At 32.9% G+C, this 26,480-nt stretch overlaps 1 protein-coding gene across 17 annotated transcripts in view; it reads left to right on the top strand.

Moving 5' to 3' along the window:
- The window catches only part of Fam172a (family with sequence similarity 172 member A), a 456,628-nt gene that overhangs the window by 134,200 nt on the left and 295,948 nt on the right, over positions 1-26,480 (top strand). For 15 of the 17 annotated variants that reach the window (XM_048811402.1, XM_048811412.1, XM_048811403.1 and 12 more), the window contains 2 exons: positions 15,326-15,391; positions 20,164-20,355. In XM_048811402.1, coding sequence (XP_048667359.1) covers positions 15,326-15,391; positions 20,164-20,355 — 258 coding nt within the window. The remainder of the gene's footprint in view (positions 1-15,325; positions 15,392-20,163; positions 20,356-26,480) is intronic. The other 2 variants (XM_048811418.1, XM_048811415.1) reach the window with 1 other exon arrangement.

Genomic DNA, 26,480 nt, shown 5'->3' with positions numbered 1-26,480 from the left:
AGGCTAAATAATCTAGAGGAAATTTGTTCTTTGTATGTATAATATCTGATTTATGCCTTCTTTCTTTTTCTGGCTTATTGGTATCTATTAAGAAAACTTTATTTTCATTTATTGCTCCACCTTACATGTGTAAACTATAATGCATTTCCTTGTATTTGCTAATAAAGTAAGTATAGTCATTTAAACATGTCTACTTGCCTTTGAGATCATGTTTTTGTTAAATGTTTACTTTAACAGAGTAAGAAGAAGAAAAGATCATGAAATATTAGATTTTTTTCCAAGAGTCCTGACTTACTGATAGTGGTAATACTGAATGTGAATTCAAAAACATTTCATCATGGTTATGAAAGATGGATGTTGATATTAGAATAGAAACAGGAAAAACTGAACTCTGGAACTTCATATCAGATTGTCTGAATATTCCTAGTATTTAGACTAAGATCATAGAGACTTACATAGGCAGGGAAGAATCTAGAGCAGTGCATTTTAAAGTATATTTCACAGAAAAATCTGTGGATCAGACTGTTTTCTCTGTAGGGCCAGGTCAGAGAATACTATGGAAAGTATCTCTAGGCTATGGTAGGTGCTGTTTAGAATAAGGACTCTTTTAAAAAAATGTTTATTCAATTAAGTATTAATTGTACATAATTAATTAGGGGTACAGTGTGATAATTGGATACATTTACATAGTGTACATGATTGAGTCAATATTAAACAGATTTTTTATTAACACATAATGATTTTACATATATATGGGATACAGTGTGATCTTTCTTTAAATATATAGTACATACTTATCAAATCAGGATAATTAATGTTTCTGTCTTCCTGTAATTACATTTTGTTTGGAGTTTTTGAGTGCCTCTCTTCTAGTTATTAAGAAAATATAAAACTAACTTATTATAAACTCTTGAAATTACCCCTCTGAACTACAGAATTGGAACTTCTGTCTCACTGTTTTGGTACCTGTAATCCAATTTCTGTCTTGCTCACCCTTCCCAGCTTCTAGGAATCACTTTTCTACATTTCAATCAAAATTTTCAAACATCCACACATGAAAAAGAATATGCTGTACTGTTTTTCTTTTCTTTTCTTTTTTTTAGTTATAGACGGATATAATACCTTTATTGTTTATTTATTTTTACATGGTGCTGAGGTTCAAACCCAGGGCCTCACATGTGCGAGGCAAGCGCTCTACCACTGAGCCACAACCCCAGCCCACTGTACTGTTTTTCTATGTCTGATTTCTGCCAATTCACATAATAAGTTGGAATTCTTTTTTTTTTTTTTTTGGGTACCAGTGATTGGATCCAAGGGTACTTAACCACTGAGCCACATCCCCAGCCCTTTTTATTTTTTACTTTGAAACAGAGACTCACTAAGTTGCTTAGGACCTCACTAAGTTCCTAAGTGTAGCCTTAAAACTTTTGATCCTCTGGCATCAGCATCCCAAGTTGATGGATTTAGAGGCATGTGCTTTTGGGCCTGTCACCACAGGAATTTAGGGGTTTTTTGAGACAATTTTTTTCTTTTTCTTTTGTTTTCTTTTACTTACTACTAATACAGGTGTTTCTTTTTATTTTTAGTTATACATGACCGTAGACTGTATTTTTTTAAGAGAGAGAGAGAGAGAGAGAGAGAGAGAGAGAGAGAGAGAGAGAGAGAATTTTAATATTTATCTTCTAGTTATCGGCGGACATAACATCTTTGTTTGTATGTGGTGCTGAGGATCGAACCCAGGCCGCACGCATGCCAGGCGAGCGCGCTACCGCTTGAGCCACATCCCCAGCCCCATAGAGTGTATTTTGACATACCATACATATATGGAGTATAACTTCCCATTTTTTTCTTGTACATGATATGGAGTTACACTGGTCATGTCTTCATATATGAACGTAGGAAAATTATGTCTGATTTATTCTATGATCTTTCCCATTCCCATCCTTTCTCCTTGTTTCCCCTCATTAACTCCTGTCCAATCTGCTGAACCTCCACTCCCCACTCCATCCCCACCTATTGTGAGTCAGCATTCGTGTATTAGGACATCAGGATTTTGGTGTTTGGGGATTGGCTTACTTCACTTAGCATGATAGTCTCCTGTTCTATCCATTTACTGTCAAATGCCTTAATTTCATTCTTCATTATGGCTGAGTAATATTCCATTGTGTATACGTACCACATTTTCCTGTTTCCATTCCTCTGTTCGAGGGCACCTAGATTGGTTCCATAGCCTAGCTATTGTGAATCAAACTGCTGTGAACATTGATTTGGCTGTGTCACTTTATAGCTAAATTTAAGTCCTCTGGGTATGTGCCAAGGAATGGGATAACTGGGTCAACTGGTGGTTCCATTCCAACTTTTCTGAGAAGTCTCATACTAATTTCCAGAGAGGTTGCACCAGTTTTTAGTTCCAACAGTAATGTATGAGTACCTCTTTCTCCCATCCTTGCCAACACTTATTATTGCTTGTATTCTTGATAATTGCCATTCTGACTACAATGATGAAATCTCAGTGTAGTTTTAATTTGCATTTCTTTAATTGCTAGTAATGTTGAAATTTTTTTTTCCATATTTTTGACCACTCATACCTCTTCTTCTGTGAAGTGTCTGTTCAGTTTCTTTGCCCATTTATCGACTGGGTTATTTGTTGTTTTGATGATAGGTTTTTTGAGTTCTTTATATATCCTGGAGATTAATGCTCTATCTGATGTACATATGGCAAAGATTTTCTCCCATTCTTTAGACTCTTGTATTGCATTATTGATTGTTTCCTTTGCTGTAAAGAAGATTTTTGAGTTTGATTCCATCCCATTTATTGATTCTTGATTTTACTTTTTCTGCATTAGGGGTCTTGTTGAGGAATTTGGTTCCTAAGCCAACATGATGTAGAGTTGGGCCTACTTTTTCTTCTATTACATGCAGGGTCTCTGGTCCCTAGGTTCTTGATTCATCATGAGTTGAGTTTTTTTGCAGGGTGAGAGATAGGAGTCTAATTTCTTTTTGCTCTGTTTGGATTTTCAATCTTTCCAGCACCATTTCTTGAAGAGGCTATCTTTTCTCCAGTATATGTTTTTGCCACCCTTGTCTAGTATGAGATAGCTGTATTTATGTGGATTTGTCCCCATGTCTTCTCTTCTGTACCATTTGTCTACATATATGCTTTGGTTCCAGCACCACACTGTTTTTCTTACTATGGTTCTGTAGTATAATTTAAGGTCTGGTAATGCCTCCTGCTTCACTTCTTACTAAGGATTGCTTTGGCTATTTTCTGGGTCTTTTATTTTTCCAAATAATTTCATGATTACCTTTTCAATTTCTATGAAAAATGTCATTGGAATTTTAATAGGAATAGAATTAAATCTGTATATTGCTTTTGGTAGTATGGTCATTTTGACAATGTTAGTTCTGCCTATTCAAGACCTTGGGAGACCTTTCCAACTTCTAAGGTCTTCTTCAATTTCTTTCTTTAATGTTCTTTAGTTTTCATTGTTGAGTTCTTTCACTGCTTTTGTTAGATTAATTTCTAAAATTTTTTTTGGTGTGTGTCTCTTCTTAATTGGGTAGCTTTCTTAATTTCTCTTTTAGTGGAATTATCACTGATGTATAAGAATGCATTTGACTTATGAGTATTGATTTCATATCATGCTACTTTGATGAATTCATTTATTAGATCTAAAATGTTTTGGGTGGAATTTTTTGAATGCTCTAAATATAGAATCATGTCATCCGCACATAGTGATATTTTGAGTTTTTCTTTTCCTATTTATATCCCTTTAATTTCTTTCTTCTGTATAATTGTTCTGGCTATAGTTTCAAGATAATATTGAATACAAGTGGGGAAAGAGGGCATCCTTTTGTTGTTCTAATTCTTAGAGGGAATGTTTCAATTTTTCTCCATTTAGAATGATGTTGGCCTTGGCTTTAGCATAGATAGCTTTTATAATGATGTGGTATGCTCCTACTTTCCCTAGTTTTTCTTGCGTTTTGAACATGAAGGAGTGCTGGATTTTGTCAAATTCTTTCTCTGTATCTATTGAGATGATCATGTGATTCCTGTCTGTAAGTCTATTGATGTGATAAATTATGTTTATTAATTGCCTTATATTGAACCAACCTTGCATCCCTGGTATGAACATCACTTGATCGTGGTGCACTGTAATTTTAATATGGTTTTGCATGTGATTTTCCAGAATTTCATTGATAATTTTTACATCTGTGTTCATCAGGGATATTGGTCTGAAGTTTTCATTCCTTGATGTGTCTTTGTTTGAAGCGGTTTTGGTATCAGAGTGATACTAGCTTCATAGAACGATTTTGGAAGGGTTACCTCTTTTTCTATTTCATGGTATATAATTTGAGAAGTATTGGTGTTAGTTCTTCTTGGAAGGTCTTGTGAACTCAGCTGAGACTCAATTTGGTCCTGGGCTTTACTTTGTTGGTAAGCTTTTGATGGCATCTTCTATTTCATTGCTTGAAATCACTCTGTTCATATTGTGTATATCCTCCTGATTCAGTTTGGGTAGATTATATGACTATAGAAATTTGTCAGTCTTCAATATTTTCTATTTTATTAGAGTATAAATTTTCAAAATAGTATCTAATTGTCTTCTGTATTTCAATAGTGTCCATCATGATATTTCCTTTTTCATTACAAATTTTAGTAATTTGAGTTTGCTCTTTCTCTTCATTAGTGTTGTTAAGGGTTTATCAGTTTTATTTATTTTTTTCAAAGAGCAAACTTTTTGTTTTGTCAATTCATTGATTTTAGCTCTGGTTTTAATTATTTTTTATCTTCTGCTGTTTTTGGTGTTGATTTGGTCTTCTTTTTCTAGGACTTTGAGGTGTACTGTTAGGTCTTTTATTGACTTTCTGTTTTTTTGATGAATGAGCCCAATGCCATGAACTTTCCTTTTAGCACTGCCTTCATGGTGTCCCAGAGATTTTTTTAAAAGTATTTTTATTAGTTTTTGATGGACCTTTATTTTATTTACTTATTTATATGTGGTGCTGAGAATCAAACCCAGTGCCTCATGCATGCTAGGCAAGCGCTCTACCACTGAGCCAAAACTCCAGCCCTGTCCCAGAGATTTTGATATGTTGTATCACTATTCTCATTTACCTCTAATTATTTTTTTAATTTTATCCCTTATTTCTTCTCTTATCCATTCATCATTCAATAGCATATTATTTAGTCTCCACGAATTATTGTAGTTTCTGTTTTTCATTCTTTTGTGGATTTCTAATTTCATTCCATTATAATCTGATAAGATGCAGAGTATTAGCTCTCTTTTTTTGTATTTACTAAGAATTTTTTTATGGCATAAGATATGATCTATTTAAGAGTAGGATCCATGTACTGCTGAAAAGAAAGTGTATTCACTCATTGATGGATGAAATATTATACATATGTCTCTTAAATCTAAATTATTGATTATATTATTTTGTTCTATAGTTTTTTGTTTAGTTTTTTGTTTGGAAGATCTGTCTAGTAGTGAGAAAAGTGTGTTAAAGTCACCTGGCATTATTGTGTTCGGTCTATTTGATTCTTGAAGTTGAGAACGGTTTGATGTACATGGATGTCCCATTGTTAGGGGCATAAATATTTACAATTGTTATATATTGTTGATGTATGATTCCCATAAGTAGTATTAAATGTCCTTCTGTGTCCCTTCTGATTAACTTTGACTTGAAGTCCTCTTTTATCTGATATGAGGAAGGAAACCCCTGCTTATTTACAAGATCCATGTGAGTGATATATTTTTTCCCATCCTTTTACGTTCAGTCTTTGGATGTCTTTGCCTATGAGGTATATTGTTGGGTCTTGTTTTTGAATCCAATTTTCCAGTATTTGTCTTTTGATTGATGAATTGAGGCCATTAATATTTAAGGTTATTATTGAGATATGATTGTGTTCCCAGACATTTTGGTTCATTTCTAATTTTTAATTTGAATTAGTTTTCTCCTTTTATTGACTATTACTTTTGCTGATTTTCACTTGTTTATTCCATTTCATCATAATGGAATATATTGTTGAGAATATTCTGAAGTGTAGGCTTTTTCATTGTGAATTCTTTTAATTTTTGTTTACCACAGAAGCTTTTTATTTCATCTTTAAATCTGAAGCTTTATTTTGCCAGATATAGGATTCTTGGTTGGCATTCATTTTCTTTCAGAGCTTGATATATCTTCTTCTAAGACATCCTAGCTTTGGTGGTCTGGGCTGAGAAATCAGCTGAGATCCGAATTGGTTTTCCTTCTTACATAATCTGATATTTTTCACTCACACCCTTTAAAATTCTCTCCTTATTCTATATGCTAAGCATCTTCATTACAACGTAGCTCGATGTGGGTCTGTTGTCATTTTGCACATTTGGGATCCTCTTGTATTTCATTTTCCATTTCATTCTTAGGATTTGGGAAATTTTCTGTTATTATTTTATTGAAAGGATTGTGCATTCCTTCAGCTGTCCTGATAATCTCAAATTTGGTCTTTTCATGTTATCCCATAATTCTTGGAACTCAGAGGCACTTAACCAGTGAGCCACATCCCCAGCCCTATTTTGTATTTTATTTAGAGGCAGGTTCTCAGTGAGTTGCACAGGGCCTTATTAAGTTGCTGAGGCTGGTTTTGAACTTACAGTCCTCCTGCCTCAGCCTCCTGACCTGCTGGAGGCATGCCACCATGCCCAGCTTGAAATTCTTTCCATGGTTTCTTAACATCTTCTCTGCATAATCAACTCTATTTTTAAGATTATAGATCTTTGGATTGGGTAAAGGGGAGGGTTGGGAGACATTATGAAGATAGGAAAGATGGTGGAATGAGACGTACATCATTACTCTAGGTACATGTATGATTGCTGGAATGATACGTCTCTACACTGTGTACCAACCAGAGAATTGAAATGTTGCACTCTATTTGTGTACTATGAATTGAAATGCATTCTATTGTCATGTACAACTAAGTAGAACAAATTTTAAAAAACTATAAAAAATATTATATATTATGTCTTCATAGCCTGAAGTTCTGTCTTCCAAGTAGTCTAGTTTAGGACTGGCTCTAGCTCAGCAATTCCTTCAACAGAGAACTTATAACAAAGTAGTCTAGTTTCTTGGTGATACTTTCTATTGAATTTTTAATTTGGTTTATTGTTTCCTTCATTTCAAGGATTTTCTTTTTTTTTTTTTTTTCCAGAATCTCTATTTCTTCTACTGTGGTGTTAATGGATTTTGTTATTGGAGTATCTTTGTTTGTGTTTGCTTGAGGTTATTATTCCCTTGCTTTTTCATGTTGTTTGTGTGTATACCCATCTAACAATATGGATCTGAGGCAGCAGAGTTTCTATCTTGTGGTCCTATATTGTCCCTGAATGTTTCTAGTACCTCACTGTTTAGGGGAGACAAATAATAACAACAACCAATGCAAAAAATTTATATCATTAAACCAAATAGTTCCTACATGATGTCTACAATGTTAATTATAACAATAAACAAAAATGATATGATTAGTTATTCCCTGTAATAAAAACAGCAAGTTTGGAAAAGGATTTACGTTTTCAAATGGTGGACAGGGAGAGGACAGAAGTGATATAGGATGTGTGATTATGAGGGAGGAGGAGAGAAGACAGCAGTTAAAGATGAAAGGAAGATTGAAAGAGATAACAATAGAGATTGGCTGTTAGTAGAAGAAAAGAGAATAAAGAAAAATAGGAGAAAAATATATATAAAGCAAAAATTTTAAAAAAATACAAAATTAAAATATACTAATTAAACATCTTTGTTCACAAAAAACTAATCCATGTAAACTACCTTGCTTCAAAAATGCTAGAGATGCAAATAAATAAAATAGGAAACTGTATAAATATTCATGTACCATGAAAGTCTTAATGAAAGAGTGAATAAGAATTTTAAAAAGTGGGAAAAGAAAAAATAATCTTGATAAACAGTTAAAGAATTTTTTCTGTTGGAGTTCAAAATATTCTCAGATTCTCTTCTCAACAGTTTTAGGTGGGGATCTTCTGGAGTGTGATGCTCTACCCTCTGGATTGCTGGAGTGAACTCCTTAAGCAGAGTTCCTGGCAGTAGAGTTTGGGTTTAGGCAGGCTCCAGGCTTTCCACTGAATGCTAATTGATCTGGAAATTTTAAGTCAGTGTAACTCCACTGACCAGTAGTTGTTAGTCCACACTGGAAGATTTTACTCTAGGGATGTCCCCTGGGTTCTGCTTATGTATTGGTGGAGCCAATTCTTAGTCTCCTACATCACCTGCAGATCCCACATTTCCTGGTCTCTGGTTCAGTCTCCAAACAATTTCTTCTACTCTGGCCCTTCCAAGTTCCTGGCCAGGTATTCCCTCCGCCCCCCACCCCCGAGATCTGCAAACATTTGGATTAGAGGGGGAGGCATAGAGTCAGGCTGGGTTTCAGCAACCAGTTGTGTCCCCTTTGTAAACCTCTCCGGGTTTGATTTTCTTCTCGTCACTTAAGCGCACTCTATGTTGTGCAACCTGTGTTTACTGGTCCTGTAATTTTGGGCCAAACTCAGGTTTGCCAGGAATCAGCTTCTCAGTTGCTGGCCCCCACATCACAGCTGCAAAATGATTCCTTTCTTTATCCTCCTCATGCCACCCAGAGAGATGGCAGCTTCTTTCCCCACACGCAGATACCATGTAGTGCATCATTCAGGTTTATTGGGCAAAGTCATTGGTCTCTAAATGCTCAGTTCCCAGAAAAACCTTGGGCCTCCCCCAAAGGTAGATTTCTTTAATTCACTTAACCCTCTGTTATACTCATGGAGGGATGTCCCTGGCTAGAACTTCAGGCTGGGCTGTAGAAGTGGCTCTGCTGTGGGGGATTTTTTCCTTATTATATCCAACCTCCTGTGTCCTGGGTCTGCTTTGAATATCCAGTTTTAGGTTCAAGTAACACCCACCCCCTTTTGTTCACCCACTTTGTGGAGAAACTGCCTTTCTGCTTTGCTGATTTCATGCCATGGAGCAGCCAAGAACATGACCTCCTCTATTCTACCATCTTGGATCTCACCAGGATAAATTTTTAGGTGATAAAGTAATAGAATGTATTTAGTATAATGTCAGAGATGGGGGGGTTATAAGAATAGATTATGCAGCATAATATGTTTAGTATACTGTCTTTTTTGTGGAGGGAGGTGGTTCCCTCATGATTCCCATTCCCTGGGCTTGTCCAGGGCTGTGGGGGGGTGGTGCAGAGTTTTTTCTTATAAACTATAATATCTAATACTCTCTTGAATTGTTTTGCATTGATCCAAGATTTATTTACTATCCCCTTTTGCCCAGGAAATCTCACCTGCATAAGTATGCATATGTAGTATACTGTCTGTCTTTTCAGTAAGAAAATACATATTATTTCTGTTACATTGGCACAAATGAACACAGAACACATGACTAAGATTGCTAATTTGGCAGGGGGGGGCAGAGTAAAGGGGAAATCAATGGAGGAAAACAGGGATTGGAGTGAGACTTCTCATACTTCTTCTTGTATTTTCATTTTTAGATAATAGGAATTTATTTTGAAATACAATGATTAATGTTTGAAACTGTTTTTCTTATAGTTTTTCATAAATATGGAGTATCATGTCTGCAACCACTACCAATTACATTTTTATACTTACTCATCATTTATGTATTAAGCATCAGCGGTGTGAAGGATACTGAGATAAAGTGAGATCTAATTTTTGTTCTTCAGGTACTTACATTTAGTAGGCAAATGAGAATATGAGATAATCATGATGAAATACTAAATGTTGTTGGAAAGGCACAAAGTTCATTGGCAAATTCAGTGAAAATATCAGTTAGGTGATAGCATTTGAATTGAATTTTGGGGAATTACTGAAAAGGGGGGAAGTTAAGAGAATTTTATATAAGTATTAACATAGGCACAAACAACAAAGTAGTCTTGACTTTGACAAGCAATAATGCTTGAAATTATCCCCAAATATAGTTGGAGTCTTGTAATGTTTCAAGAAATGAAAATGTTTTAATGCAAGCAAATTTTTACTACCCTATTTGTCATCTGTCACATTTCCTTTGAATTAACCTGTAGAAAAATATACAATGTCAATAGCATCTAAACTAGGAATAAGAACATTTTGTGAAATTTTAAGATGGATTTTATTTTGCTATATTTTCACAGTTATAAAAAAGTTGCATGATTACTTATATATTACTTAATCCTTTCCTTAATCATTTGAGTGGAAGTTGGAAGCATTGTGCTTCTTCAACAGAAATGCACTGTTGTGTATTTCTTAAGAACAAGAACATTCTCTTAATGACTGTGGTATAATTATCAGAACCAGGAAATTTTCATTTTTAAATGTTGATAATTATATAATAACACCTAAAAACTAGTTTCTCGTTAAGTCCAGGATCAATTCCACGTTCACACATTTCATTTAGTTGTCTTGTCTGTTTTTTTCTGAAACTATTCTTTATCCTCTCTTTATCTTTCTTGGTCTTAACCTTTTGTTGAGGAGTATAGAACATCTGTAGATAACCTTCAACTTGAAGTTGTCTGATGTTTTCTCATGGTTATATTCACATTATCATTGTTGACAGAAGTACTTTAGCTGTGATCCTGTATCCTCTAAGCATGATATCAAGTGTATGTGATTTGGGTTTGTTTCTATGTTAGCTTTTGTCACTGTGATGAAAACATCTGACAAGAACAATTTAGACATATATAACAAATTAGAAAAAATAAAAGAGCAATTTAGAGGAGGAAAAGTTTATTTGGGGCTCACAGTTTCAAAGATATCTGTTCATGGTTACTGGGCCCTGTTTTTTGCATCTGTGGTAGTGCAGTACATCATGGTGGGAATATGGGTCAGAATAGGTCTGTGTTCCTCATGGCAGCCAAGAAGTAAGGAGAATGATAGAAAATGATCAGATTTTAGTATCTCCTTCTAGGTCATGACCTTAAGGACCTAACTTCCTTCAACTAGGCCCCACCTCCTTAAGGATCAACCACCACAGGCTAGGGACCAAGCCTTTAACACATGGGCCTTAGGGAGATATTCAGGATCCAAGCTATAACAGTACTATATTTAAAAAGGCTAAAACAATTTTAAAAAGAAAATAGTGATTTTAAGTAACACCAAATGTGTAGAAGTCAAAGTATTGTCAATAAAGTTAAAATTGCAGTAGGGTATCTGAATAGATGATTAGACCCACTGAAGGGAGTATTAGACTACTAGAGCATAGACATAAGAAAATTACTCAATATGTAGCCCTAAGCAACAAAAAGGGATGGAAAATATGAATAAGAGCTTATAACATGGATAGCAGAATAAGAATGATAATAGGAGTCCTGGAAGAATAGAATGTGAGTAAGGGATTTTTAAGCAGTGAATTACTCTCTTGAATTGTTTTGCATTGATCCAAGATTTAGGAAGTACATTGAGTCCTCAGAAGATGCAAAGTATGCCTAACCAATCATTGTTAGACTGCAGCACCTCAGGTTTATAGGGAAGATAATGAAAGAAACCAGACAGTGAAGCCTGAATACCTATAATCTCAACAACCTTGATAGCAGAAGTATTAATAACCATGGAAAATGGAAGACACCAGAGAAAATAACTGGATCTACAATTTTATGCCCAAACAAAATTATCATTCAAAATTTGGTTCAGTTAGATGTATTTTTAGACAAAGGCTGACAATTTGCCTTTTCTTAAAGAACTGATGAGGAAGAAACCTGATCTATTGGGAGAAAATGAGATGCAATGAAGAAGGAATGCTGAGCAAAGTAATTGATAAGCATTGAAACAATCTAAATAGACTGACCTATATAAAACATCCACAGTATTTATCACCCAATAGATGTACAGAAATAAGATGAAACAAATACACTATAAATAAATACTATGGAAGAGGTTAGATGAGTTTAAAAGATGGAGTAATGATTCCTTTAAAGTCTTTATTCAAGAGGAGAAGAGAGACATTAATGTTAGGCATTTGTGTGCAAGATGGTCATAGTAAAACTGTAAGGCTGTCACCTGGGAAATATAACTAGAATATATAATTCATTCTAGAAAGGCCATAGAAGAAAAAGAAAAGATAGGAAAAGAACAAAGCATAGAAAAAGCATAGAAGAAAAAGAAAAGATAGGAAAAGAACAAAGCATAGAAAAAGCAAGGTAAATAGAAGGTACAAAATAAAATGAAAAATAAAATCTGAATTCAATAATTACAATAAATTAGAGGTGCTTGCCAGCATGTATTAAATCAGCAAAACAAAGAGATTCTTATATGTGATTTATAAAATAATTATCTAAAACATAAGAGCAGGGTAAAGTAGAAAGTAAAACTGATTATGCATTCATTGTTGTTTTCCGACAGTGATTATTTAATATTCGGTCATCTATAATTGCTGTTTTTGTTAAGCTATAGTTGTTATAAATTTTTCTATTGTGTTTAAAAATGAAAAATAACATGTGTTATTAAATTCATTATGTAAGCAATAATAAGTTTTGGTGAAGATGTGGGGGAAAAGGTACACTCATATATTCTGGTGGGACTGTGAATTGGTGCAACCACTGTGGAAAGCAATATGGAGGTTCCTTAGAAAACTGGGAATGGAACCACCATTTGATCCAGCTATCCCATTCCTCAGTCTAAATCCAAAGGACCTAAAATCAACATACTACAGTGATGCAGCCACATCAGTGTTTATAGCAGGTCAATTCACAATAGCTAAACTATGGAACCAACCTAGATACCCTTCAACAGATGAATGGATTAAAAAAATGGAGTATTACAAAATGGAATATTACTCAGCCTTAAAAGAGAATAAAATTATGACATTTGCTGGTAAATGGATGAAGTTGGAAAATATCATGCTAAGTGAAATAAGCCAGTGCCCAATAACCAAAGGCCAAATGTTTTCTCTGATATGTGGATGCTGATCCATAATGGGTGGGGGAGAAGGGAATAATGGAGAAACTTTGGATTGGGCAGAGAGGAGTGAGGGGAGGGAAGGAGCATGGAGGTGGGAAAGATGTTGGAATGAGATGGACATCATTATCCTAGGTACATGTATGATTGCATGTACTGTGTGACTGCACATCATATACAACCGGAGAAATGACGAGTTGTGTTCCATTTGTGTACATTGTATCGAAATGCACTCCTGCTTTCATGTATAACTAATTAGAATGAATGAAAATTTAAAAAAATTTAAAAACATTGTGTAGATTACATCCACTTAATGTGTAATATTTGTAGAAATACTACACTATCCTTCTGGTATAATACTGAATCTGATTTTATTGAGCCATAAACTGTTTGGTCCTGAAGGTACAAATGTGAATGTTACTAACACCTGCTTTAAGGATAAACTTGTTCTAAACACAGGCATTGGCCAAATCTAGAATCTCTTACCAATTACATTTTGTCTTTTTAGAAATGAAATAAATAATACTGATTCCCTGAAAGCTGTAGGATTTTAAATGCTACAAGCAAAGTAAAAAATGAATAACACAGAATATATTCAATATTACTACACTTTTGTTAAAAACAAAAGTCTTCCTCCAAAATATTATTAAAGTTTCAAAATAATAGGACCTCATTATATCAAGTTTTATTTTTCTTATACATTTGTGATTAAATGAGATTGCCTATATTGACTCTTTGGCTTGTGAAATCGGGGCTTTCTAAGCAAATAAATGAGTGATATAAAAACAAGATGCTTATGCAAAACAAAACTTTTCAACTGTTTTTGAAAATCTAATGTAAACAGCATACACATATTATTTTAAGCAGAGAACCCAGAGTACATTATACTAATTACCAGTCATTTAATTTTATTCCATCAATTAGAACTAGATTTCTACTAGGTAGCAAACAATTAATCTAAGGTTCTTTAGATATTGTTACTTTTCAAATGTTTAACTTTTTTTAAAAAAAATAGATGTTTTAAAGTTTTTTCTTTTCAATGTTATATTTTATGTTTTACTAATTCAGGGAGTGTGTTGATTATCATTTCTGAGATTTTCTTTGCTTGCAAGAGGTATAGAATTTCATAGGTATATTTCAGCATGTTAGAGTATTTCTTTTAGCTTAGTTCATCTACTCTTAACACTCAAAGTCATGGATCTAAGACTCCTCTCTGTCCAATCCGAAGTTTCTCCATTATTCCCTTCTCCCCCACCCATTATGGATCAGCATCCACATATCAGAGAAAACATTTGGCCTTTGGTTATTGGGGATTGGCTTATTTCACTTAGCATGATATTTTGTTGATTGGGAGTTTGCTAAGCTTTTTTCTTTTTGTTAAGTCAGAAGTAACTATGTTCAATCTCTTTATACACTGGAATGGAAATTAGAAGTTGCTCTGTTTCTTAATTTTAGAGGGTGATTGATCTCTTTACCCTTTTATTTTTCATCTTTGAACAGTTTTGGTGGCTATTTGAACACAGATGGCATTCTGATAAATGTATTTTCATCTCTTTTTGAAATTATCTTTTTACTCATTTATTTATTTTTATTTTTCTAAAATCATACTGTAGTCTTATGCTATCTGGAAGGCATTGAAAGAATCCTTTATGCTTTCTTTCTAAGCCATGATTCAGCAGTTAAAAAAGGTTTTTAAGCCATGCATATAGGCTATGCCTATAATCCCAGTGACTTGGGAAACTGAGGCAGGAGGATTGCAAGTTCAGAGCCAGCCTCAGCTTATTATGTTGGGTTCTCAGATAATAAAGAATAATCTCCATTTTAGGGTGTTTAACCTTTATTGTATGTGCAGGCCCATTTACCATGTAACATATTCACAAATTCCAGGAATTGGTACATGGATAGCTTTGAGGAGTTCATGTTTCTTTCTCCTTTAAATGTAATATTAACTGGTATCTGACTTTGCTGGATCAGTTTTCTTTTCCATTTATAATACCTGTGGTATTTTCCTCTTTATGTAGTAAATACAAAAGAGATGTTAAGGTTCAGACTTCCTAAGAAATTATATTAGTATAATTCCTATATAGACTGTATAAGGGAAACAGATTCTAGAAACATTGATAGAATATACTTTTAGAGTATTCCTTTACAAAAATAGATAGTATTATGTTTTTGTAATTTTATAATAACTGATCCTAATCCTTAGTACTGTTTCATTGTTATTAATAAAATCACAGAAAATAAACCATTATATGCAACCAGTCTCTTAATATGGTAGCAAAACATTCTGAAATGAAGAGATATTCATTTAGAGCAATAACTTTCAAATATTTACCAAAATTTACACCGATTTTGATAATGGATGACGTTGCATCTTAATGTGTTATTTCTTTCCTACATAGATTATCACGAAGTATGTATATGAACTCCTGGAGAAGGACTGTAATTTGAAAAAAATCTCTATTCCAGTAAGTTCAATTTTTATAAAGTATTAATATCTAATAACATGTTTGCTTCTAAGTAAACTTGTTTTCAGTTTGGAAATGTTTTATGTTAATTGTGTTTATTTAAATGTAAAGCTTCTATTGCATTGATACTAATAATTTTAAATTCCTTTCAGTATTTTTCATCTTATTATGTGCAGTAATTCTTTGAAAGTCAAACTCTTCAATGTAAAGGAAAAAAAATACTGATTTACTTGTTTTAGGAAAATAGTGACACAATTAAAAGAATCATCCTTTCTTTTAACCTGTTCTGTTTCACTGGAATAATTGTTTGTTTGAAATACACCGGTACACTTTTTGTTGCATTAGACATTCATCAACTCTTTAAATATTTATTGATTTAAAAAATATAGTATGTTGTTTCTTTTATATGTTCCCAAATTCATCCCTGATGCTTCCTTTGTAATAATAACTGTGCCAACCCTTGGTTGATTTGGAAACTTTCCTTCCTCCAGAAGTACATAAAAACTAAGATTTTAGTACCTTTATGGGAATGAGAAAGCCATGTTTTTTGGATTCAAATTTCTTTATTTTTGACTTTAAGATCTACTGTCTTATTCTATAAAAACTATATTGAGCCAGGTGCGGTGGCATGCATGCCTGTAATCCCAGGGGCTTGGGAGGCTAAGACAGGAGGATTGCAATTTTCAGCCAGATTCAGGAATGGCAGTGTACTAAGCAACTCAGTGAAATCCTATCTCTAAATAAAATAGGGCTGGAGATGTGGCTCAGTGGTAGAGTGCCCCTGAGTTCAATTCCTGGTTCCATTTTAAAAAAAAGGGAAAAATAAAATGAAAGTACTTTGCATAAACCTATGATTTGACAGTAAAGATTATGATTATATTTTATGCTTGCTCCACACTTAACATAAAGGGACACAAAATATTCTCATTTACAATATCCCATACTGTGTAGAATGTGGATAATTATCTTAATAACTTCACTACATATTTTTGTTCAGTTTACTGCACACATCATATCTAAGTGAAACTTCACAATTTGTAGTGTTCATGATTATCCCCAAATCAATTGTTAACTGTGTGTTAATTGTGTAGTGTTGGGGCTGGGGATGTGGCTCAAGTGGTAGTGCGCTCGCCTGGCATGCATGCGGCCCAGGTTTGAACCTCAGCACCACATACAAATAAAGATGTTGTGTCCACCGAAAACTAAAAAAAGTAAATATTAAAATTCTCTCTCTCTCTCTCTCTCTCAAAAAAAAAAAAATTGTATAGTGTAGGGATTGGGGTTATGGCTCAGAGGTAAAGTGCTCGCCTTGCACATGCAGGGCCCTGGGTTCAGCACCACATAAAAATAAATGAACAAAATAGAGGTGTTGTGTCCAACTACAACTAAAAACATAAATAAATATTTTAAAAAATTGTGTAGTGCAGGGATAAGAAAGACAGTGGAATGAGGCGGACATCATTACCCTAAGTACATGTATGAAAGTATGAATGATGTGACTCTACTTTGTGTACCAGAGACATGAAAAAATATGCTCTATATGTGTACTATGAACTGAAATGCATTCTGCTGTCATGTGTAACAAATTAGAATAAATAAATAAATAAATTTTAAAAAATTGTGTAGGGCAGTCTCGTGGACCCAATGGTTGACAGACAAACCTATTTGAAGTTGGTTTGTCAATAAAATGAAGTGGTACACTTTGTATCTATTACTTAATGAAAACTTAGCTTAATTTATCACCGCTATTTGAAAATAAATGCCCCTGGAATAGCCATTTCCAACTTCAGTGGAGAAAATTTATTTTATTTATTTGGATAATTCACTGTGTAAACTTAGCATTATTTTATAGAATAAGTTTATATATACTATCTGTAGAGTCTGAGTTTCTGTTAACTCAAGATGACTATAACCCAATGACTTGAACAAAGATTTCTCTTACCACTTAATCATCATTACATTCTTAATCTTCATTGTTGTCTTTTCTCATATTCTAATATTCTCATATTTTCAAAGTCAGCTTTTCTGAATGTTCAAGTAAAACTTTCTCTTTCTCTCTCTCTCATTTTTACCAGAAGTAAACAGTCACACATAAGAAGGAAATACAAATGTGATAAAAATAAAATGGAAGAAAAACTATAACTTAATACATGTTAGGAAAGTGGGAGGATATTCTGTAGAAAATAAATTTCACACATTTCAGATGAGATGATGAGATTTTTTTGGGGGAAGGGGATACTAGAGATTGAACTCAGGTTCACTTGATCACTGAGCCATATCCCCAGCCCTGTTTTGTATTTTATTTAGAGACAGGATCTCACTGAGTTTCTTAGTGCCTCATATTTGCTAAGGCACACTTTGAACCCAAGATCCTCCTGCCTCAGCCTCCTGAGCCAGAGATAATTTTTTTAAATATAAAAAGCTGACAAAATACTTTATTCATTTATTCATGGCTTACCTTAATTTGCAGTCCCTTAATTCTTGAGTAGCATTATAAAAAACATTTTTATCTTTTGAGATAAGTCCTCTTACAGTTTTAAAGTCATTGTTCAGATTTCAAAGTAGCAACATTCCACTGCTTAAAAAATTAATTGTTTCCCTTGTGAACAGGGGACTTAAGTTGAATAGAAATAGAGATAGTTATCAGCATCTACTAGAAATTCTGTAGCTGTGGATTTTCTTGTTAAGATAGATGGCCATTTCCATGCACATTCCAGAATCCATATTGTTTTGAAAATACTTTGACCTATTTGTTATTGTACAGTGTTAGCTTTGTCTTTTAGTTTTTTCTTCTGTTATCATCTTATTCTTTTTGTTTCCTAATTTTAACTGAGTGATTCTTCTGTTTTCTTGTAAAAATCCCAGATTAAAGGGAATTTTTTTTAAGTTTTTTTTTTCCTGTTTCTTATCCACTTCTCTTCCTGTGTGGTTCCAGTTATATTTTTTGTCATCATCCTAATTTATTTACTTTGGCCACAACATATAGGCTAAGTTAATGTGATTATTTCACTTCATACCTCGCTATCTCTATTCTTATTTACTAATAACAAATTTATAGTTCCATATGTAATTTAATTCTTGATATTGTATAGCTCTTTTAAATGTCTTAATAGTACATTATTAATCTTCAATATTTGCTCTCTGAACCAAGCAATGATTTAAAGAGGCTGCATTAGTTAAGTGTCTGTTATTGAAAGGAAGTTACTGATGATGCTTGATAAGATTCCTTATTTCAAAACTTTGTTCATTTATTGATTTTCTAAGTACTTATAGCATGTCAGGCTCTGTTCTGGACACAAGCATGTAGCTGAATACAAAGTAGGGAATTTTGTGCTTTATTGAATTTCCATTCTACTGGAGAGAACAGATGGTATAAATATACAAACAGCTGTAGAAAGTATACAGTAGGTTAGATTGTGGCATGTGCTGTAGAGGAAAATAAAACAGATATAGGGACTAGGGAATTATTAGGGAAGTGTTTGAAATTTTAAATGAGTAGACAGGGAAGGTTTAACTGAGATGATGATGGTTTTTCTTAAGCCCTGTGGCTATTCTATTCTTCCTGAACTCATTCATTGCCATTGTGCTCTTTTTACATAAAAAGTTGGTCATCTTATACTGAGACCAACCTTATTTTAGAAGTAGAGAAAATTGATTGTTCTATCTCCATGCATAGTGATTAGGAACATTTTTCCATATGTCGTTTTTGTGTATTTCTTATTTTCATAATGGTGTGAACATATACTGTTGACAAAGTGAAGAGCATTACTCTGTGTGTGGATTGATCTTCTCTACGTGGGGTTCTGTATGTTCCTAGCTATCGGAACTCTTCAGCTTCTGGCTCTCACCTGGCTGCACAAAGGCTTCCATTCCCAATTACTGGCCACTGCTGGTATGGAGTACCACTCAGTGTGTCCTATGGCATTTGGAATGAAAGGTCAGAAAGGTATCCCTTCCTTTAAAGTCTTTTTAAGACTTTGAAATTTAAATCATACATTATCTAAAGACCTAGATATTAAGCATAATCAATATGGATAAAAATGCTCACTCTTCATCCCATATGTAATTAGTACAGAAAGATTATTAGAATACACAAAGAATGTTGCTTTGTAAAGTATATACAGTGCTGTGTTCACAGTCTGCATGAAACTTTAAAATACATTTATATATAGTAGTATGTGTTTGAATTTTCAAATAGCTTCCTGTTTAAAAGTTTATAGTATTCCTGGCTGGTATGTGGTTTTTCAGTTGGTATTATCTTCTGATTAGGGTTTTCATTTTTCTGTTATAAAAGTGCAGTATACTGCAATTATAGGTTTTCTGTTTTTTGTTTTCTGTTACAGGTGTAGTATACTTAAATTATATTTATTGACCTTGGGCAACTTACTTAAACTAGGTTACAATACTCGTCTATTAATGAATATTAGTACCATCTTAATAGGATTATGATTGAATGAGAATTTTTTTTTAAGTTGCATTGTATCTGGGCCATAGGAAGCACTCAAATACTTTTTTCTTATTTATGATGATAGGGAGGCATATTTTTCTCTGCTCTTTTTTATGTTTAAATTATTATCACATTTTGCTGATCCATCTGATATGTAATTGATACTTTCTAATGAATATTTTAATTTTATTTTAAAGGTTTTTTGTTACTAGAATTCTATAATAATCGTTCAGTAATTTATAAAAATCATTAGTTGTTTTCTCATCTGTTTGTATGCCTGATCAGAAAGCATTTAAATTTATTATTTAATTTTTTTTAATTACAGGTAGATGCCACTGAAAGTGAACCAAAGAGTTTTATCTTTATGAGTGATGATGCTTTGACAAATCCACAGAAACTGATGGTTTTAATTCATGGTAGTGGTGTTGTCAGGGCAGGTCAGTGGGCTAGAAGGCTTATTATAAATGAAGATCTGGACAGTGGCACACAGATACCTTTTATTAAGAGAGCTGTGGATGTAAGTGCAATTTCCTTTTATTTTTGGCATTTTACAGTTCTATTTTGTTGTGTGTTTTAAACTATTGTGTCATGTAACTTCAAAAAGTATATACTAAGTGTAATATTATCTTCAAATTGTTGTTTTTTTCTTGTATGATGATTATTCTGTGTTATTTTGCAGTTAGAAGAAAAACAGTATGTTGGACACACATAGATTTAAGTGTCTTGGGAATTAATATTTTCTTATTCTAAATTTTAAAATTATATGGGCTATCAGTTAAACTATCAAATATTCATCTTTATTGAAAATACTTATGCAAAAAATGTCAAAATTGCTTTTGTAAATTTTTGTGTACCGAATTTAGTGAAGTGAAAAACTAAAGGAAATCTTCAATGTAGACTGATTTCTTGTTCTTTAAAGGAAAAGTTGAAATAACTCAGGAATTTTTGTCCTTTATTTAATGTAAGTCTTTGGAGACCATAAATAAAATGCTTTAAGCATAAAATGAATGTATAAAATGGTCAACTTTTATGTTTATTGAATATTTTATTCTCAAATTCAAACTTTAAAAATTTGGTATATTAAAATTGTGTTCAAGATTTTCTTTCCTGTGATATAGGTGAAATTTCTTTTTGACCCAGCATTATTCAGCTACTCTTGTTTTACTTTTTCATTAAGTTCTGCAGTGAATGGCCAGATATAGCAAAGTATAGGTTTCTTTCACAGTGTGAATGAGAATCTTCCTTAGAAAAACCAAGTAAAGTGACATCTCGTATACAAATTTTAATATAAAATGGCAAAACTATATGGGATAGTGTATGTGTTTATATATGCTTTATTTGCTTTATAATTAAAATCAAAAAGGCCCCTTGGATACACGAACAATTACAAAAATTAAATGTTCTGTATTCTGTTGACTTTCAAATGATACTATCAAGTCTCAGTACAACTCCTAAAGAATATTTTTCCTAATAAAATTGTTGGAACCCTTAAAATGCTGCAAGTTGAATTTCTTAGATTAATTGTATTTTTTTTCCTGGTTTTCTTGAATATAGGAAGAAAACAAAGATGTTACTTTTGGTTTGGTTGCTAATTTCAGTAGTATAGAATTGAAGTAACTATATTCAATTAATAAATTGAAATTTAGATTGAAGTAACTCACGTAAAATGTTATATTTTAAGCTGTCTCATACTTTAGGTTATGAATAATGAAATGAACCTTTTCTCTGACATGTTAATTTGTTGTTTGAACAGATCTTGCTTATGTATTTTAGGAAGAATATTAAACACAAAAATGTGTGCACAAGTAACTATTTAAAAATAAAACTCAATGAAGAAAATCATATGCCTTTAACTAGTGAGTTCTTGGGAAAATAGTCTATGTAATTATGTTATCTCTGATATAGATCACCTAAGTTTTGCCCATTCTAGAATATTTTATTGTTTTTGTAGGTTTTTGAAGTAAACAAGTATATGGTTAGCCATGCCAGTTATCTTTCTTTGAAAACTTATTGATATCCCCTACAGGACAGTGGAAGTTTGTCAGTAACATTAGAATACTAAGTCATTTTGTACTTAAAAGTAGGAATGGAGTTTTTAGGATAAAAACATTTTCTGCTTTTCTCAATTATGGCAACTCATGATTTCTTGTAAAAAAAAAAAAGCAGCTAGTTTGTAAATATTATATGCTTTTAAATTTTACTTTATTTGAAAAATAAATATGATCTTGATTGTGATAACTTCCTTCGTGGTAAATATGTAAAAACAGGTACTCTCTTAAATCCTTATAAAGTGATCTTTATTATTTTTTTGGAGGGGGGTGTACTGGGTAATGAATTCAGGGACACTCAACTACTGAGCCACAACGCCAGCCCTGTTTTGTATTTTGTTTAGAGGCAGGGTCTCACTGAGTTCCTTAGTGCCTCGCTATTGCTGAGGCTGGCTTTGAAACCGCAATCTTCTTGCCTCAGCCTCCCGAGCTGCTGGGATTAATGGTGTGTGCCACTGCACCTGGCTCATTATTACTTTTTTGACTTTACCTTTGTATAGTGTTTTCTTCAGTAGTTATTAAGGATTGTTCTGTGTAAAGGAAGAAGCAATCTGGGAAAAATGACATTTTGGGGAGGAAGCTAGGGAAGACTTATAGGGAGAAAAATGCTGTCCCATTCTTTCTTTTTAACCAGATTAGCTCTGCTTTTGTTTTAAAAATGTATGGACTTTTTATAAAATTATATTTAAAGTTTCTGTAGCTAGGAAACATTTCAGAGCCCTTACTGTTATTCATGGTCTGTCAATTTTTATATTACAATAGAAGTAAATTCTGATATTTTTTCAGGCCAATGTCATTTTTATTCAGTGCTGTTAATAATATTTTTATATATTCTCTGCAGATTTTTGATATAAGATTGAAATTTTTAAAAATAGCTTTTTTGTCTTTGTAAGGTTAAAACTTTGTTCCAACAGTGTTCCAACTATGTCTGTAAGTGGACTGTTTTTTTTTTTAATTTTATTTTTTTTATTAGCTACACATGACATTACAATTATCTTGGCAATTTATACATTTGGATCATTGGGGTATAATTTCTCATTTTTCGGATTGTATAGATTGCAGAATCACACTGGTCATAGAGTAAGTGGACTGTTTTATGAAAAATATTATGGTTAAATAAAAGTCTGTGGAACCATTGTAGTTGAAGTAGAGATAAGGATCAGAACCTGAGAACATTCAGGAGCCCATAGATCATAGTTGGAAAATCATTCCAATTCTTGCATTTTTAGATGCTTGAGCAAAATATACCAGATTCACAAAGTTAAGGGTCATTTTTTCCCCATATGTGGAAGCTAGAGAGAAGAGAAGGAAAAAGAGAGATCATGGAAATAGAAGGGAGACTAGTATGGTAAGAAGGGGATGAAGGGGAGGGAGAAAGGAAGGTATTGGGGAATTAAATTGATCAAAATATGTGTATGTACAGATATACTACAACGAAACCCACTATTCCATATAATTATTATGCTCCACAATATTCATTTTTTATGAATGGTGTATATCAGATAAATTCCCCAAAATGCTTCTGAACTAATATTTTACTTTTATAACAGTTTTCATTGTGTGATACATTACTTGGAATAAGAAAAAATATATCCTATTATCAAAGCACTAATGATCCTGTGTCCAATTCTGTGATTTGAGAATTACTCATATTTGTTTTTTCTTTAATTATTTCTTAAATACATCTTTAAGGCATTTCCATTTATATTTATTAAAGGGGCAAGGAAAGTAGGTGACACTTAAATGAAGACATTTAAATACTAATTGCAGGGCCAGGACAAGGGTACAAAATTTAAGGAAGCACCTCACTGACTTCATCTTAGGAGCTTTGAATTATTGAAATGCATTGACAATAAGTGTTATAGAAAGCAGTTTGAGATCCAGTGTTCTATAGAGTTAAATTTAACAGAATATGTGGCAGGCTTGTTTTTTATGCATAAATAGCCTGCAACTCTTAATTTTTAAATCAAAAGGTCTGGTTGGGACTGAATCTACATTTCTGATAATATGAAGATGGTACTTATTCTACTAGTTCAGAAACTTCATTAAAATCACTGGTGTAGACCCTACTCTTTGGATTAGTTAAGAGCTTAATTATATAGTTGTCCCTTGGTGTCATTTCAGAATTGGTTCCAGTACCTCCCTTCCCCTCAGGATACCAAAGTCCATCCATGCTCAAGTCCTTATATAAAATACCATAGTATGTGTATATAACCAACACATATCCTCCCTTATATTTTAAATCATCTCTAAATTCCTTATAGTACTTAATACCATATAAATAGTTATAATACTATATTGTTTAGAAAGTAGCTACAAGGAAAAGATCTGTACAGGTGCAGTTTTTTCAATTATTTTTTATCCATGGTGGTTGACTCCACAGATGAAGAATCCATAAATACAGAGGGCCAATTATACTTTTTAGTGCTACGTATAATGGATATAGTAGAACCTGAAGGCAGTTTTACTTATTAAAACAAGAATTGAGATATAATTTAAAAAAAAGTTTTCTAACAGAATCAACAAAAAGTTAAAAAAAAGTTTAAACTGTGAAGGATAGTTTCAAAATACAGTCTATAAAATTCATACCAAATATGATTTTAAATTATTATAATTTTGAGAGGGGTCTCACTATATTGGCCAGGCTGTCCTTGAATTTTCATTCTCCTTCTTCAGTCTCCCAGTTCTCTGGCATTACAGTTACTGCACCTGACTAAAATTATTAATTTTACGAATTTCATAAAAAGATTACTTAATTAAGACAATATTTTTCTAATTTCTCATAGTAGAATCCCTGAGAAGAACCTAGTTCCATAATTATTTGAGTATAAAATTCATGTTATGTGTGAGATTTAAAAATCAATAACTATATTTATCAATGTAATTTATACATTTTGGATTCTGTAACGTGGTGGACTGAGCTAATTAACATGAATCCTCCCATCTTCAGCACTGAATACACATAAAAATAATGGATGAAATATAGCAACAAAAACATTAAATGCCTAGATTATATATTCAAAAGATAGAAAAGGTCTTACTAAATGCATGAGCATCAGAGAGAGCTTAAAGCCTCTATGTAAAGTTTCTGGAGGGTGTGACAACTCTAGGGGATAGCAGGAAAGATATAAGCCCAAAGCCCCAGATTGTCTCTGTCTTGGGCCTTGGGTCTTAGACACAGGAGCTGAAACTTAAGATCCTTGGGTATAGTTAGGACCCTGGAAGTTGCCATCCTTTTAAATAAAAGGGGGAAAAAATAGCTCATTGGTGAAAAGAGGGTTTCTTTCCACAGATGCCAGTCAGAAGAAACACAAGCTTCCTTAGGAAATAGTAGCCTCAGACCCTGAAGCACAGTTACATTTGGAGTTGTAGTTTGAATTTAGATATTGAATTTAGTGTGAAAATCTCAAAAAGTGTAAATTAATGTGAAAATGTCTGGACAGATGAAACTCCTGGGGTACCTGGTAGAAGCAAATATACTGCCATATGTGATACTTTGTAACAGAATAAATCCCTACAGGAGATGAATTCATAAGCAGAAACTATAAATTATATGATACATCACAAAGAAAAGTCAAGTTATAGAACTATTGGAAATAGTTGAAAAGAGAATTAGTAAATAGAAATTTAGAGTTAACCTGGAAAGAGAAGAGGAATCATTAGTGTAGAGGGACAGGTCCAGGGAGAGAGAACAGGGAAGGGAGAAGGGTAGTACTGGAGAATGAAATCCACCAAATTGTGCATGTGCATATACAAATATGTCACAGCAAATTCCATTATTATATAATAATAATTCACTAATAACAAGTTAAAAAGAGAATATTTTTTTATCTGAAGGTACATTTAATACTTTAAGTGTTTTTGCTGAATATATTGAATATTCTGTATATAAGTATGAATTGACTTCTGGAAAATCTATTTTTCCAGAAGATCTCTACTAGTTATCAGGGTAGAGACTGTTCATGAGTAAGGATAATTTTCTTTTATGATTCAGATTTGCTCAGAATTCAGGTAGAGAAGAAGACTTCAATTGATTGGCATAATGACATCTAGGGTAATTTATTATAAAAGGAAGCCAATAATTATATTTTATAATATTCTATATAGTGTAAGTAATTCTAATTATTATTGGAATTAATGGTGGTGTTATTATTATGTCAAAAAGTTCAAGAATCAACTGGGCACTGGGTACTGTGGCATTCACATGTAATACCACCCCAAGAAGCTGAGATGGAAGATAACAAGTATGAGGCCAGCCTGGGCAACTTAGTGAGACTGTCTCAAAATAAAAAATTAAAAGGGCTGGAGATGTAGCTCATTGGTTAAGCACCCAGTGTTGCCTCAAATATATAATATATGTATATACATATACATATATCATAAAAGTATAAATACTCATGATTGTAAATATTAAGTAATTACACACTGTCCTCTTTATTAAATATTTTGTAGAGCTAGGAAAATATGTTTTTATAAAAAGGTTGAATAGAATCACTCTTTCTTTTTTGCATAAATAAATATGTAATTTAATGCATTATTTCAAAATAGACAATTATATTCCCAGTATCTAAGTTGTGAAATAGAACCTTCTTAG

Source organism: Marmota marmota, unplaced genomic scaffold (genome assembly GCF_001458135.2).
Source record: "Marmota marmota marmota unplaced genomic scaffold, marMar, whole genome shotgun sequence".
NCBI classification, from domain to species: Eukaryota; Metazoa; Chordata; class Mammalia; order Rodentia; family Sciuridae; genus Marmota; species Marmota marmota.
Note: the sequence above shows the minus strand (reverse complement) of the source record. Positions and strands in the feature narration are given on the sequence as shown.